This window comes from Chrysemys picta, chromosome 10 (genome assembly GCF_011386835.1).
Source record: "Chrysemys picta bellii isolate R12L10 chromosome 10, ASM1138683v2, whole genome shotgun sequence".
In the NCBI taxonomy this organism is placed as follows: Eukaryota; Metazoa; Chordata; order Testudines; family Emydidae; genus Chrysemys; species Chrysemys picta.
In genome coordinates, this window is record NC_088800.1 from 77,110,365 (window position 1) to 77,125,646 (window position 15,282).

Consider the following 15,282-nt stretch of genomic DNA (forward strand, 5'->3'; position numbering starts at 1 on the left):
TTCTTGACCTATGTAACTATTAATAGAAACTAGTGAGAGTAAAAATACGCAAATCCCAGAGGGGAGTTAGTATTTCTTATTTACTTTTTTTGAAGTTAGTGAGATTGATGCTGACATTTGCCACAGCAATTGTGCAGGTTCTAAATATCCATCGTTTACCAGCACAGCAAGTCCTTCAAGTGAAGATATACAGGAATCTCCAACACCTTGGCCATCCTGCACAGAACATCTTGGAAAGTTCCATAGTCATCATGAGGAGAAATTCAGTTGGTGCAACAGTCTTGCCTGACAGCGAAGAAGAAATGTGTGCAGAGATTACCTCCAAAGATTGCCGGTGTTCCTATTCTGAAATTTGCAACTGTGAAATTTCTGAACAGGAGAGTTGAGCAAGTGAAACCTCAAGGAACCCTAACTATGGATGGCACAGAAGAACCGGGTTTCCTGTCATGGGGCATGCTCCAGGCTGCCAGTATGGCCAGGAATAAAGACCGTACAGGTATTGAGCAGGTGGTTCGGGGGTGGGGGAGTACCAAACCTCTCTAATATTTCTTATGCTCACTATGACTCCTAACCCTAGAATCCCTTTCTGAGAAGTAGGGGCCATAGGGTTGAGTATATAGGAGAGTCTTCTACACTATGATCTGAGGCATATTCCTCCTGCAGCAATCTGAGGATGGTGAAACCCTAGTCGATGCCAAGGAAGGTCCTGGTCCCAACACAGATATATTCCACCAGTGAAGATAACAGCAGTGGATCTGCTGGGATAGTCAAATGCACCAGCTCTGAAAACCTCAGTGCCAACATCGTCTGTACCAAGAGTAATAAGCTCAAGGTTATTGGTACCAGCAACATCGGCACTGGGGCAGAAAACCCCAGTCACTGGTACTGGAAGCTCATTGAACGTAACCATGGATTCCATACCAAAGTCAAATTAAGACTGAGATTTGGACCGGAGTTTTAGTATCAGGGTCTCTCCAAGTGCCAGAGGGACCCGGATGAGGCCTTAAGCTATGGCTTTTAGAAGTGGAGATGGGATTTATCCCTCAGTCTTTTAGAAGCTCCTTGGAACAGAGACCCACATTTGCGTTCCTTAGAGGAGCAGTGCTGTGACCTACCCCTTTCTGACAAGGAGGAAGGCTTGGGAGACAGAACAGCAGAAGATTGCTTCAAGGAGGATGCAGGAGCCCTGGAGGCTGAGGCAGAAGTATTGCCTGCCAGGGTGTTTTAGAAGATGACTTTTCAGAACCAAGGTGGGTGAGGTAATATCTTTTATTGGACCAACTTCAGCTGGTGAAAAAGACAAGTTTCAAGCTACACAGAGCTCTTTTTCAGAACCAGTCAGATCCTGCTTCCCTGGGTCTGAAGGTCTCATTGACTTGTTTACAAACATTTTAAGCAAGCACTACACAAGCATCTCTCATTTTAGGAGTTTGTTTGGAGAACAAATGACAAAATATTTCTCAGTGACATGCCCCTTACAAAAACAAAAAAAAATTCAGTCTGTCATTTAGAGAAATGAGTACCTTGCATAATGAATAATGCTTAAAACTATGGGATTTCTGGTGAGTAATTAAGGCTGAAAACCCAGTAACAGGTGATTAAAAAGACATTAATCCAAACTAAAACTTATAATAGTTACCCCAACCACTAAGAACCCATCTAACTACACTGAAGGTAACTTTATACAAAATCCACATCTAAATCTCAAGTGCAAGACACAGGCACACTGCTCTCTAGTTCTATCTTACAGCCATGGGCCCTATTCTACCCTTTATACCCTTGAGTGGAGAGTGGGTGGCCACAAGGAAATGCGTGGCACAGGTGCAGCTCAACGGACACTGCTAGCCAGAAGAATCCGATATCAAGAACATAGGGCACTTGCACATCAGAAGTGGAATACATACGGACAAGCACACAAAGAACTGAAAGATTAGAGAAGTGAAAAATATTTTTTGTTTGTTAATTTTGTGCATCTGACAGCACCTTGTGTACAGTCAGTTTCCCATTTGCCTGGGTCTCCCACACAGCAGCAGGAGAGAGAAAAAAGAAAGAAAGATTTAAGCAGCTTTCATGCTCCAGGGCATAAACCAGTCTGAAAGGAGTTAGGAACACATTTCCCCAATAATTGTCGACTACAGAATTCCTACATGATGCTCAGAAGCATCTCATATGGCCAATATCAGAGACTGAAAACTGGAACAGATGGACTACTGGTCTGACCCAGTATGGTAATTCTTATGTTCTACTTCTTTAAAAACAGGAAAATGCAATTGGCAGGGGGTCTCATGGGCAGAAATCAAACTAATTTGTGCTCATGCTAATTATTTTTAATTGACTAAGTTGTCAAGTCCACTATGTGCCTTTAAAGATATGCCTTTAAAGATATGCTAAAGAAAATATCATGTCTTTCCTACTAAAGGAAATACATATTTTTCCCAAAAAAGAATCTGTGCGCACACACCTTCTTATAATATGGGTTGAGAAGAGGGTTTGGTGGCAGGGGAAAATCTCCTAGTAAACATACGAGCTTAATTTTAAAATATTCACTGATACAGGGGCTGCAGGAGAAGAAAGATTTCAGTTGTTAAACAAAGAGCTTAAATAATATCACATAGCTCTTAGATTAGTTCTACCAATGGGAGCTGCAGGGGCAGCATCTGTGGATGGGGAAGAACATAGAGCCGGTTAGCCGGCACCATGCCTCCGTGCAGGAGCCAGAGGGGGGATATGCCTCTGCTTCCGGGAGCTGTGGGGATGGCACCTGTGGACGGGGCGGCACGCAGAGCTGCCTGGCTGCACCTCCACGTAGGAGCCGGAGGGGGGACATGCCACTGCTTCTGGGAGCTGCTTGAGGCAAGCACCGCCTGGAGCCTGCACCCCTGACCTCCTCCCATGCCCCAATCCCCGGTCCAAACCCTGATCCCCCTCCCACCCTACAAACCACTCGGTCCCAGCCCGAAGCACCCTCCTGCACCCCTAACCCCTCATCCCCAGCCCAGGACCCCCTCCTGCACCCTGAACTCCTAATTTCTGGCCCTGGAAGCCACACCCTCAGCCCAGAGCTCATACCCCCTCCCAAAACCCCAAACCCCTGCCTCAGCCCGGAGACTCCTCCCATACTCCAAAATCCTCTGCTCCACCCCCAGTCCCCTCCTGCACTCCAAACCCCTCATCCCTGGCCCCACCCCAGAGCCCAACCCCCAGCCCTACCCCAGAGCCTCCTCCCACACCCTGAACTCCTCATTTCTGGCCACACCCCAGAGCCCGCCCCCCCCCCCCAGCCGGAGCCCCCTCCCACATTCCAACCCCCAATTTCATGAGCATTCATGGCCCGCCATACAATTTCCATACCCAGATGTGGCCCTCAGGCCAAAAAGTTTGCCCACCCCTGCACTAGAGACTCTCTCCCGCACTCCCCCATGTTAGGGAACCATTTTTAAATCCTGGTATAAAATAGTTTCTTCATCAATATGAACATGTTTATGCCAGATGGTATCACTGGAGCATAAGTGTGGTTTTTATTAAATCACATTTAATTAGCCATCAAGAAGTGTGTATGTTTAAATACGGTTATTACATGATATTATTACTGCAACCCTTATCCTGCCCATTCCCTGCCATACTATTTGTTACCCATACACTACTTCACAGATTTGACTGATTCCAAGGTCAGATGAGACCATTGTAGATCATCTAGACCCATATAGCACAGGACATAGAATTTACCCAAAGTAATTCTTAGAGCATATATTTTAGAAAGACCTCAAACCTTGATTTAAAAATTGGCAATGATGGAGAATCCACCACAATCCTTGGTAAACTGTTATTTAGACTCATAGACTTTAAGGTCAGAAGGGACCATTATGATCATCTGGTCTGACCTCCCGCATGATGCAGGCCACAAAGCCGTCCCTACCCTTTTCCTTGACTCTGCTGTTGAAGTCCCCAAATCCTGTGGTTTAGAGACTTCAATTAGCAGAGAATCCTCCAGCTAGCGATCCCTGCCCCATGCTGCGGAGGAAGGCGAAAAACCTCCAGGGCCTCTGCCAATCTACCCTGGAGGAAAATTCCTTCCCGACCCCAAATATGGTGATCAGTAAAACCCCGAGCACGTAGGCAAGATTCTCCAGCCTGACCCTCATTAGCCATTATACTATTTACCTGCCATGGCACGCTGTTCCTTTGACTAAAATCACGTTATCCCATTAAACCATTCCCTCCATAAACTTATCTAGCTTAATCTTAAAAACAGACAGGTCCTTCGCCCCCACCGTTTCCCTCGGAAGGCTGTTCCAATATTTCACCCCTCTGACGGTCAGAAACCTTCGTCTAATTTCAAGCCTAAACTTCCCCACGGCCAGTTTATATCCATATTTGATCAGATAAGGGCGATAACAAGGTCATCGGGGCAGGAACTGTGTCTATAGACTCTGAAAGGTGGGGGCACATTTTTTGTTGAAGTATATAATAATTAATGAGTAGTTTTTACAATATGTTCATATTTCTATCTTGAGAATGGCTTTAAAGAACAGATTATGTGTCATGCTCCACCAACACCATCCGGCATAAGCATGTCCAACCGGCATTTGCAGGAGTAATTTTTTACACCTATGTTAAGAACAGTTCTCTATCATGAAGACTTTTATGTGCTGCACTCTGTAGCACAGGGGAGGGGAGAGTACATGGGCAGTGTAGTTCAAAAGTGAAATACCGAGACACACTTAAATGGAAATGGAAGGTTAAAATTATACACGAGCTAGCGACTTTAGCAGTTATTGTGTTTGTGGAAATGTCAAAACGAAAGGCTGAATAAAAATAAAGTCTGAGCATTTGAGCCTTCTGACAGCAGCACACCATCCCCTTGCTGATTAGTCTCTGCTATTTAAATGATAATTTCACTTTAGTTACATTAAGCCAGTACTGTTTGCGTTAAAGTGGCTTTTTTGAAAAAGGTCTGCGCTTAGGAAATCTTTCCTTTCACAGCAGAGTGAGCACCAGAGTTCAAGCTATTTACATAATACAAGGGTCACCACCCTCTCAAAAGAGAAAAAGCTACTTTCACCCCACTGCTTTTCTACTGCCTCTCAACGCCACTTGCAAGAAATACAGCAGCAATGGGCAATGATGTGTCTGATGCACTGGTTCCCTCCAGGGCTGGGAAATGGGGATTTTGGCTACTCACAGAGGATCCGCTATAGAAGAGACATCGTGCGCACACGTTTCTATTCTTAATAGAGGAAAAGTTTGTCCAACATCTAAATAAGGCACTTCAGACCTGATCTACAAAACATTCTGATTTTACACACCTAGGAGCAGAGGCATTAATTGGGGTCAAATTGTGCGGTACTTGATTATATGGACCAATGCCCATTAGGGACTAGGACAGACCAAACTATTTCATTTGTGAACTACAGCAAAAATTTGAAGCCAGACCTCCGGAGGTGAAATGCTAATAAATGAATCCACTAGGCCACCTAATCCCCCTTTGGCATAATGCGTCCCAAAACTTCATTCTGACCATTATGAAAACAAGAGACTTTAGGCTTTGATCGACCCGAGTGACTTTTTTTTTCCCCCTTTCAAAAGCCAAAGGCATCCCACAAAGAACAGCTAAATTCTAGGCTACCAGTGACAAAGCGAAGAATGACGTGACTTCTAGCATGAGATGACAGTCTGGCTAAGATGGAAAAGGCTTGGAGTAATCCTCCAGCAGATGCAGCATGTCACATTCTGTACATGATGGCTACCTCCAAAATCTCTCCATATTTAGAATGGTGGCCTCAGCAGAAAGGGCAGAACCACAATTAGACAACTGCAAGTTTCAGGAGGGAATTAATTCTATGTGATAGATCTAGAGACAACTGCCTACCTTAGAGCTGTCCAAAGATTTCTGTCTCATAAAGATTTTAAGTTCCTCCAGTTCAACTCCAACTCTTCAGTCTCCTCCTGACCCCAACCTGCATCAGAGCAGGGTGCAGTCCTGATTTTTTAAGTGCAGGTACTTCACCCCATCAGTGGGACCTCACACTCCTGGTGCATTTCTGTTTAAAATGGCATCCTCCATGGAGTGTGACTTCAGATGTACACTGCATGGGAGTGTGGGAACACCACTCCCATATATTCCCACCCCACTACCTTACAACGTGGAAGAGCATGAACACTGCAAGTCAAGACTGAGTTGCACTGGCAGAATTGTGCAACAGACATTTGCACAGCACTAATCACTGTACAGAGGGCTAGCAAAAGTCCCTATCTATTTTGAAAGTTTTTGTGAGAATTTTTCTGGCCTCTGCACAGCGTGAATTTCACCACAGTGCTTAGCCTGTATCATTTTACTTTTAGTGAAGGACAAAACATTTGATGATAAATTTTGCTACTTTTAGAAGTGCACAAATACTATCACCATCATCATTCCCATAACTGCATTGGTCTTTGGGGCACAATCACTGATGAGCAACCAACCAATTGTCTCCACCCCTGACAATTGCGTGTCAGTGCTTGAGTCTCAGCGAAGTCCATTCCTGTCCACTCTTTTATGTTGTCAATCCATCTCTTCATCTGTCTACCTCCTCTTCCCCTTACTGTCCCTGGGAGGATGATCTTGAATAGGCCAGATGATCTTGTTACATGGCCGTACCATTTCAGCTTGCGCTTCTTCACGGTCGTCAGGAGGTCTTTATATGACCCAGCGCATTGGGTGATGATGTTGCGGACCTCTTCATTAGGGATGTGCTCGAAGTAGGAGATGCCCAGGATTTTACAGAAGTATCTCATTTCTACTACCTGTATTTTCCATTCAAGTTCTCCGGTAAGGGTCTATGTCTCGCATGCATACAGAAAAATGGAGATGACCAATGCGTGCAGCAGTTTCAGATTGGATTCCAGGGAGATGCTCTTATTCCTCCAAATTGGCTTTAGCTTTGCTACTGCTGCTGCTATTTGCACAGATCTAGCCAGAATTTCTGCCTTGGATCCTTCATCAGTGATAATTGCTCCCAAATACTTGAACTGTTTCACTGTTTCCAGATGATCCAGTCACGTTTTTTTGTCATAAGCTTGGTTTTCTCTGCACTGATTTCCATGCCGTATTTTGCAGAGGTTTCATCCAATCATTTCACAAGGTTGGCAAGTTCATCTTCGCTGCTTGCCAGACCATCAATGTCATCAGAGAACCGAAGATTTGAGATTGTTCGCCCCCCAGTGCTGACTGTGCATATGCGATCTTCTAGGGCATCAGTCATCATGCGCTCCAAGTAGATGTTGAACAGTGTGGGCGAAAGAAGGCAGCCTTGCCAGACTCCAACACTGGTGCGAAACCACTCTCCTATTGTGCCATTGACGAGAACTGCACTGCTGGCCTTGGCATACAGTTGTTTAATTATAAGAATAAGCTTACGGACAACATTGTACTTCTTCATGGTTGCCCAGAGAGCTTCATGCCATACTCAGTCAAATGCCTTCTTGAAGTCAATAAAGACGTGGTAGATGTCCTGCTGGTGTTGTAAGTAATTCTCACATAGAACACGAAGGTTGAAAATCTGTTCTGTGGTACTTCTTCCAGCACGAAAGCCAGCCTGTTCTTCAGCGATGATATTCTCCACTTGTGGCTTCAATCTGTTCAATATGACTTTCAAGATCACTTTGCTGGGATGGCTAATTAAGCTTATGGTCCGGTAATTTTGACACAATTGCAGGTTGCCTTTCTTTGGCAGAGTGATGATTAGTGACTGTGTCCACGTCAGACGTCCACGGAGGGCCACTCACTGGTCTGCCAGATCTTGTTGCAGATCTTGGTGAGTACATTACTATTTCTCCTCTGAATTTCATCTATTCGGCCGGGATGCTGTCAATACCTGTAGCCTTTCCATTCTTGAGTGATTTCACAGCTGTCGCCACTTCTTCACGCAGTATTAGAAAGTCATCCTCCTCTGTTGAATCTGGGCTAAGACACTAGGATCTCCATTTGTCTGGTGGTTGTATAGATCAGAGCACTAGTTTGTCCACCTATTGATGATGTCCCTTTCTTCTGTAAGGCTGCTCCCTTCTTTGTCTTGAATTGCGTTAGCGTTGGTCCAACTTTCATTTGTTGGATCTTTTACAAACTGGAAGGCTCGTTTGCTATTTTTATTATTGATGTACTCTTCAATTTTAGAGCATTGTTTTTCAATCCATATCTCATTGGCCACCTTCATTCCTTTCTTGAGCTTTCTGCCAATCGCTCTGTATTCATCAGCTCCCTCATTGCAGTTCTTGTCTCTCAAGTTCTCTTCTAATATCACACATTTGTAATATTTCATTTGTTACCCATGGTTTTGTCTTCTTAAGATGTTTCCCAAGGATGTCCATTGCTGCCTCATTCATTACAGCGTCGAAACTGTTTATCGTTGTTTCCTGTCTTCCTCTAGAGCAAGCAGCAGGGCAAATTTTCCACCGATCATTGCTTGGAATAACTTTGCAGTGTTTCAGTCTCTGAGTCTTTCTAAGTCAAACTTGGTTCTGGTGAACTTTGGCCTGACGATTTTCCTTAGCCGCAGCCAAAAATTTAGCATCACAAGGTTGTGATCACTTCCAATATCAGCACCAGGAAAGCTCCTTGTTTTAGATCTGTTAATCCCAGAATTAAATCGGTTTTGCACCATGATGTAGTCCATCTGGCTGTGATGTAGACCATTAGGTGCGTGCCACATTGATCATCTGGATGCTTTATGCGCTCCTAATGTGTTTACAAGAACCAGATTGTTATAGCTGGCAAACTCCAAAAGTCTCAATCCTCTCTCATTGGTTACTGCATTATAGAAAGGACCACAATAATCTCGCCAATCTGCCTGTGCGTCAGTACCCACTTTAGCATTCAAATCTCCCTGTACAATCAGGATATCTTTCTTGTGTATCTTATCGATGTTGTCTTGGAACTGATTGTAAAAATCTTCAATTTGCTCATCATCGTAGTCAGTTGTAGGGGCATAGACTTGTACCACTGTGATTTTAAACGGTACTGCCTTTAGACAGATGGAAATACGCCTGATGGACACTGGGCTGCGTCCTAATACTGAATTCTTGATATCTTTATGCACAAGAAATCCTACGCCATTGACATGTTTGTCCTCTCCACTGTAATAGAGTACATGGCCTTCTTCCGTTAGTACCTCTCCAAAGTTCTTCCATCTGACCTCAGAGATTCCTAGGAGGTGCCAGGTGTATTGTTCCATTTGTACATGAGTTCTTTCAACTTCCCTATTTGTCTCAATGTCCTTACATTCCATGTGGCTATGGTGATGTTATCTCTTCCACGGATCCTCTTTGTTGGGGTTACACAAATAGTATACTTGTTGCGTCCGCCCTGGTGGCAGATGGATGGCGCAGTCATTATTAACCCAGGCTGTGACCAATCCAGTATGGACATGGTTGACCTGCTCATCATATGGTGTGTCTCGGGAAAATTTCTAACCTGGCAGAGCCCATCCCTCTCCAGGCAGCCCCCTTTAGTCTGCTCCTCCTATGACATGCAGGAGCAGAGGGCCTATTCTGTCCCCGGACCCACAGGGGAATACAAATACTATATTTTATAGTTAACCAAAAGTGTGTGTTCATGAGAGGAGAGAACATAAAATGCTCATTCCATGGGGTTTTTTAGCTGAGCCTTTGCAAGTGCAAAGAGATAACTTATCAAAAATAGTAGTGGTAGTTTTTAAATTGTTCCCATACATGTTGTATTTGTTTTTCTTTTCTGTACCCAGGGAATTCCCACTGTGACGAGACAGCTTGTTGTAGGTGGGGAGCCTTGTCAACAGCAGTCAGGCAAGTTACAATATGTTCGCAGATTGTAAATTACAATTAATTACAGATATATTACATGCATTATATGAAGTTTCCACATGCCACATCTGTAGTAACCTGTCTTCTTCCCCAGTTAGAGCCACTTAGCTCTAAAACAGAGTGGTCACCATGACCCCAACCAGAGAAAGAGGTCAAAAAAATATAGACATTGCCATTCAAGATCAGACCAGTGGTCCATTCTCTGACAGTAGTCAGCATCAGATGTCTCCGAAAGAGGTGCATTAATCCCTAAATGCATAATTATGAAATGATCATCCCCAAGGGGAAGTGTCTTCCTAACACCAAGCAGTTAGAGGTTGGATTAAACATGAGAGTTTATAGCACTTTTGTTAGTTTGGCTAATTAAACTGCAGATGGTCTCGTTATCCACATAAACATCTAACCCTGTATTGAATCATGCAAAACTCTTGGTCTCAATATTTTGTGGCAATGAGTTCCACAAATTAATTACACATTTCCGCTTATCAATTTTCAATTTAGCTCTTCAGTTTCACTGAACTTCCCCTTGTTCTAGCTTTATTATGTCCATGTGGAATTCCTCCGTCTTTTTACCTTGATTATCCTTAAATGGTCAGGGATAAAACCCCATGCTCTGAGTGTCCCTAGCCTCTGTTGCCTGAAGCTGGGAGTGGAGGACAGGGGATGTATCATTTGATAATTGTTCTGTTCATTCCCTTTGAAGCATCTGGCATTGGCCACTGTCAGAACACAGGGCTAGATGGACCATTGGTCTGACCCAGCATGGCCGTTCTTACATTCTTCATTTGTCTCAGAAAATTTTGCCACTTCATCGTTCATCCCTTTTTCAAAACTATTAATGAATATATTAAACACCCCCCAACCTAATACAATAGCCTACTGTTAAATTTTTCGCCATGTAACAAATTTGACTGTTTATTCCTATTCTTTGTCTTTTGTCTCTTAACCAATTTCTGAGCCACAAAATACATAGCTTCATGACAATACTTGTTGTGAGGGACTTTGACAAAAGCTTTCTAGGTCCCTTTATTTATTAATTTGATGACATAAAACATTCTAATAGATTGGGGAAGCACAATTTTCTTTACAGAAACCTTCTTTCTATCATACATTAATTTAAGTACTATTCTTAAACCTACTGTTTCAATTGATCTGTGATGTCTAGGGTCACCCCCTACACTTTCTTTAAAAACAAATACAATGGCTGCATCCCACCCCCTTCAGTACAGTTAATTATAATGAGGTTGTTGTGTAGTGGTTAGAAAGGAGGGAAACTGTTGGACTGTATTCTCAGATTGACAATGATTTTTCATCCAAAACTAGAGTACAAACAAGGTGCCACAATATTTTACCTAAATATTATTATACACAAAATATTATCTACAATTTGTCCAAAGGCAAAAAAAGCACCAATAAACCCATGTTACAGTTTATTTCTGTATTTAATGTACTAGGAGGAGTATTAGAGTGGGATTTTCCTGATTAAATTACAAAAATATTGCCCAGATTATTTCTGAAGACAATATATAACCACAGGGGCTAGGCAGTTCGGGGGACAGAAGAGCCAAATACTGTGGAGTTTGGATCAGTCACTAGAGGTAGCTGGCTTCCGATTCACCCGTAAATGGCAAGAGCCATAACTTGAAGCCAAATGGCAAGAAGATTAGGTAGACAGCAACACTAAGTGTGCCTCTGGCTGCTATCGGAGCTCAGCCAACAGGCAAGGTGGGCTGCCATTGAAATGCCACTAATCTGTGCCCACTATTAAACTGGCGGTGCAGTGGGAGTGTGGTTGAGTAATTCCAGGGGTCAGCTGCTACAATCTTGATTTGCTAGGCAGAACATGTTGGCGTCCAGCTTTAGCAAAGTCATCGCATGAGCATAATTATACAGAAATGTATTTATTTTTACTGGCAGTCACTTATTTTAGATGGACATTCATAGAAAGGTAGATTACTGCCTTGTGGGAGAGGAGGAGATTATGAGACTTCATTCGTGGTTGCAAAGTACATTCAGAGCTTTAGATGGAAGAAAATTTGGTATGGCCTAGTATAATTACCAGAATTTAAAGTGAAAGATACCGAACTCCTATGCTCTCCTCCCTCCCCTACACTGCAAAAGAAACTCTAATCCACAATCAAGAAATCTGAAATCAAGAAACATGATTCCCTATTCCTGCCCCTACCTCACCCCCGCTCCAAAAGGGGAACCTGGCTAAAAGGAAGTCCAGTATTCAGTACTGCACCTGTGTAATTACAAATTACAACTGTGCTAACCAGTGTACTAAATAGAGACACCTGTCACTTAATTAGATCCTTTCTAAAAGAAAATGCACACACCCACACACTTGCTCCTCTCCTTAATTGGTTTCAGACATTGCAGAAAACCAGTCCCCAAGATCTGTCAGCCAGCCAGCACACAGATGTTTCAGGAAGAAAACCAGGTCAGGACTAATAGGTTCACTTCTTTGGCTCTAGGTGACAGGTCAGCAGTTTGGTGTCTGCTGCCTGCAGCTGGCAGGCTCCACGGAAAGTGAAAATGCTCCTTAAGCGTTGGCCTGAATTCCTGTCAAATCTGCGCTTCTCTTTATACACTTGGATACCAAGCAGGCAAAGCAGCCCTAATGCGAGATCATTGCAGAAGCTAGCCAACTCTAGTCCTGTGATTTAAAGATCACATGATCTCTCCCTATTGCCTCATTTACTCAGTTAAACCAAGAATTCCTTCAGTACAAGAATAAATCCACTGGTACCCCTTTCATTTAACTCAGAGGGCAACCTCGGCACACTAACAGGGTCATCACTACAGAAAGGGACATTCGAGTCCTAAATGTCTCGTGCAGAGAGTGTCACTGCTGAATTAAACACCAGACACTGAGATGGGATAGCTTCGGCCCAAAGCAAATGCAAAGATTAGAAATGATGGGGATAATCAATCCCAAGACCTCCAGGGGACATCATGCTCCAATGCTGACTGAGGCCTCCTCCTCCTCCTCCACCTGGCTTTCAGTTTTTAAAAATTAGCTCTTCAACTCACCTGCATTCCTCTCCCTGATACCCTTCATATGTTACTTGTTTTATACTGTAAACACTTTGAGCAAAGACCTGTCTTCCTGTGTGTTTGTATAGGACCTAGATCAGGAATTGGCAACCTTTGGCACGCAGCCCATCAGGGTAAGCCCCTGGTGGGTGGGGCCTGTTTGTTTACCTTCCACGACCGCAGGTTCGGCCAATCACAGCTCCCACTGGCCGCGGTTCGCTGCTCCAAGCCCATGGGGGCTGCGGGAAGCAACACAGGCTGAGGGATGTGCTGGCTGCCCTTCCCACAGCCCCCATGGGCCTGGAGCCACGATCGGCCGAACCTGCGGACACAGCAGGTAAACAAACCAGCCCGGCCCTCCAGGGGCTTTCCCTGACAGGCCACGTGCCAAAGGTTGCCGATCCCTGACCTAGATCAATGGGGCCCAAATTCTGACTGGGACCTCTGAGCATTATCACAGTATATTAAACAACACAACACTCCTAATTCAATACAAATATACAGGCTTCCCTCATACCTCTCTACCCACAGTTTATCCCTCATCCCCATTTGACTACACAAACAGGCTAGAACCTTTCTTCCTATGAAGAAAGACAGATGTTGCTCTCTCCAGAGTCAGCCAGGCATGGAAATAGAAAGAAGGAAAAGAATCCTGGAGAGCAATGCAAAACACTCCATTGCCCTCTGATTCCTGGGCTGAGCAGGCAGGCAGACTTCTCTCACAGGACAGCAAAGCCCATGAAAAGGGGAACCACCAATAAACCACACGGCAGTGCTACTAGCTGTGGGTCAGCCGCAGCTCTGAAACCAAGTTAGCTAGAGAGAAGTTTGTATAAGCCTAAGCTGCCCCACTTCATCGTTCCAGTCAGTCCTCCAATGTCATAATCCTCCACAGCTTTAAGAGATTCGTTCTACTGCACAGACACAGATCTGTAGGATTATCTTACCTGTGGTGCTCCAATTCAGAAATCAGTGCCACCAATCTAAAAATAAAACAGAACACAACTGTCTGCTTTTTTCTCTTTGCACCAGTTCTCTTCAAAGAGAGAGATTTCTGGAGTGATCAGAACCCTAGACTTCCTGTGGCTTCTCATTTGTGGGCACCTCTGCCCCGCATCTGACTGTAGGAATGGGCATAATCTTCCAGGAATCTTTCCAAACACTAATCTCCTGGCTTTGAGCGCATACATGAGGTCACTTCAGAACTAACCATACTAGCAACAACAGATGGGAACATTTTAGTAGCCAGCCTATCTTGGGCTGTACCTCCTTTTTAAAACAAGCCACCTAAAGCATATCACCCTTACTCTAGTGCTGAACTATTGCAACCAGCATTCTGGGATGGATCTGGCAGTGAAAAACACTACGCTGTAGGTGGTTTACCGGTAGCTGAAGACAACAGCAGCTGAGCAGAGACAAGAAGAGGCAGGTACAAGAGAGAGCTGCCAGATGAGCTATAAACTTATTTAGATTAGAACAGTGGTTTTCAACCTTTTTTTAATTTGTGGACCCCAAGAAATTTCGAATGGAAGTACAGACCCCTTTGGAAATCTTAGACGTAGTTTGCAGACGCAGACTACAGCTTGAAAACCAGTGTTTTATGGTAACAACCACCTTGCGTGGACCCCTTAGACATAGTCAGAGGGTTCCCAGGGGTCCACAGACCACAGGTTGAAAATCACTGGATTAGAAGATTTACAGGGGCAGGGATCTTGTCTGTGTATTTCTCAAGTGCCTCATAGGCTCTGAGCATTATATAAACAAAGAACAATGGGAAGGAAAGAATGGCAGGATGATTAGATTTCAAACAACATTTCCCTCTTAAGGATGATTCTGTGGAGATAACAGTGAAGAAGAAGAGAACTAGACTGAACAAGTCTGAGAAGAAAGAAAGGACAGGGAGTCAGGGAGAAAAAGTGGGTTGCTGAGATGGGTGAGAAACTGAGATATGTACTGCACTCTGTCACTGGAGAAACTGTGTGTGGATCTCTGTTCACGTTCAGAATAGCTGCAACAAACAGGAACTCCACTAGACACACACACAGAGAAAGTGATCACACTGGTGTGGTTTTAAAATAGATTTTAAAACATTTGATTTTAACAAGCCAACAATTTTAATTAGACTAATGCCTGACCTTTTTACGGTGTCCAATTGATGTTTGCACAGGAGTCAGAGCATACCACAATGGAGTGAAATCAATGTTTTTCTGATACAACAAGAGAAAATGTGCCATCTAGCGGGCAGTTCCTCACACTGACATCAAAATTAAATGCATTTCTTTTTTACAAACCCAGAAAGCCTACTCCCTTCCAGAAACACTATTATTCTGCAAAAATAATTTCTTGCCTGACACTTGCAAGGTTTATTTACATTAGAAGGCGTCTCTGAGGTTATGGTGCCCTCTGGCAAAGCAAACATTCACTGAA

At 43.9% G+C, this 15,282-nt stretch overlaps 1 protein-coding gene across 16 annotated transcripts in view; it reads right to left on the minus strand.

Annotated features, from left to right (window-relative positions):
- Positions 1 to 15,282, minus strand: part of MAD1L1 (mitotic arrest deficient 1 like 1) — a 529,111-nt gene that overhangs the window by 494,216 nt on the left and 19,613 nt on the right. For 5 of the 16 annotated variants that reach the window (XM_065560093.1, XM_065560097.1, XM_065560090.1 and 2 more), the window contains exon 10: positions 13,803 to 13,838. The exons of the other annotated variants lie outside the window; for them this stretch is intronic. In XM_065560093.1, coding sequence (XP_065416165.1) covers positions 13,803 to 13,838 — 36 coding nt within the window. The remainder of the gene's footprint in view (positions 1 to 13,802; positions 13,839 to 15,282) is intronic. 16 annotated transcript variants of the gene reach the window in all.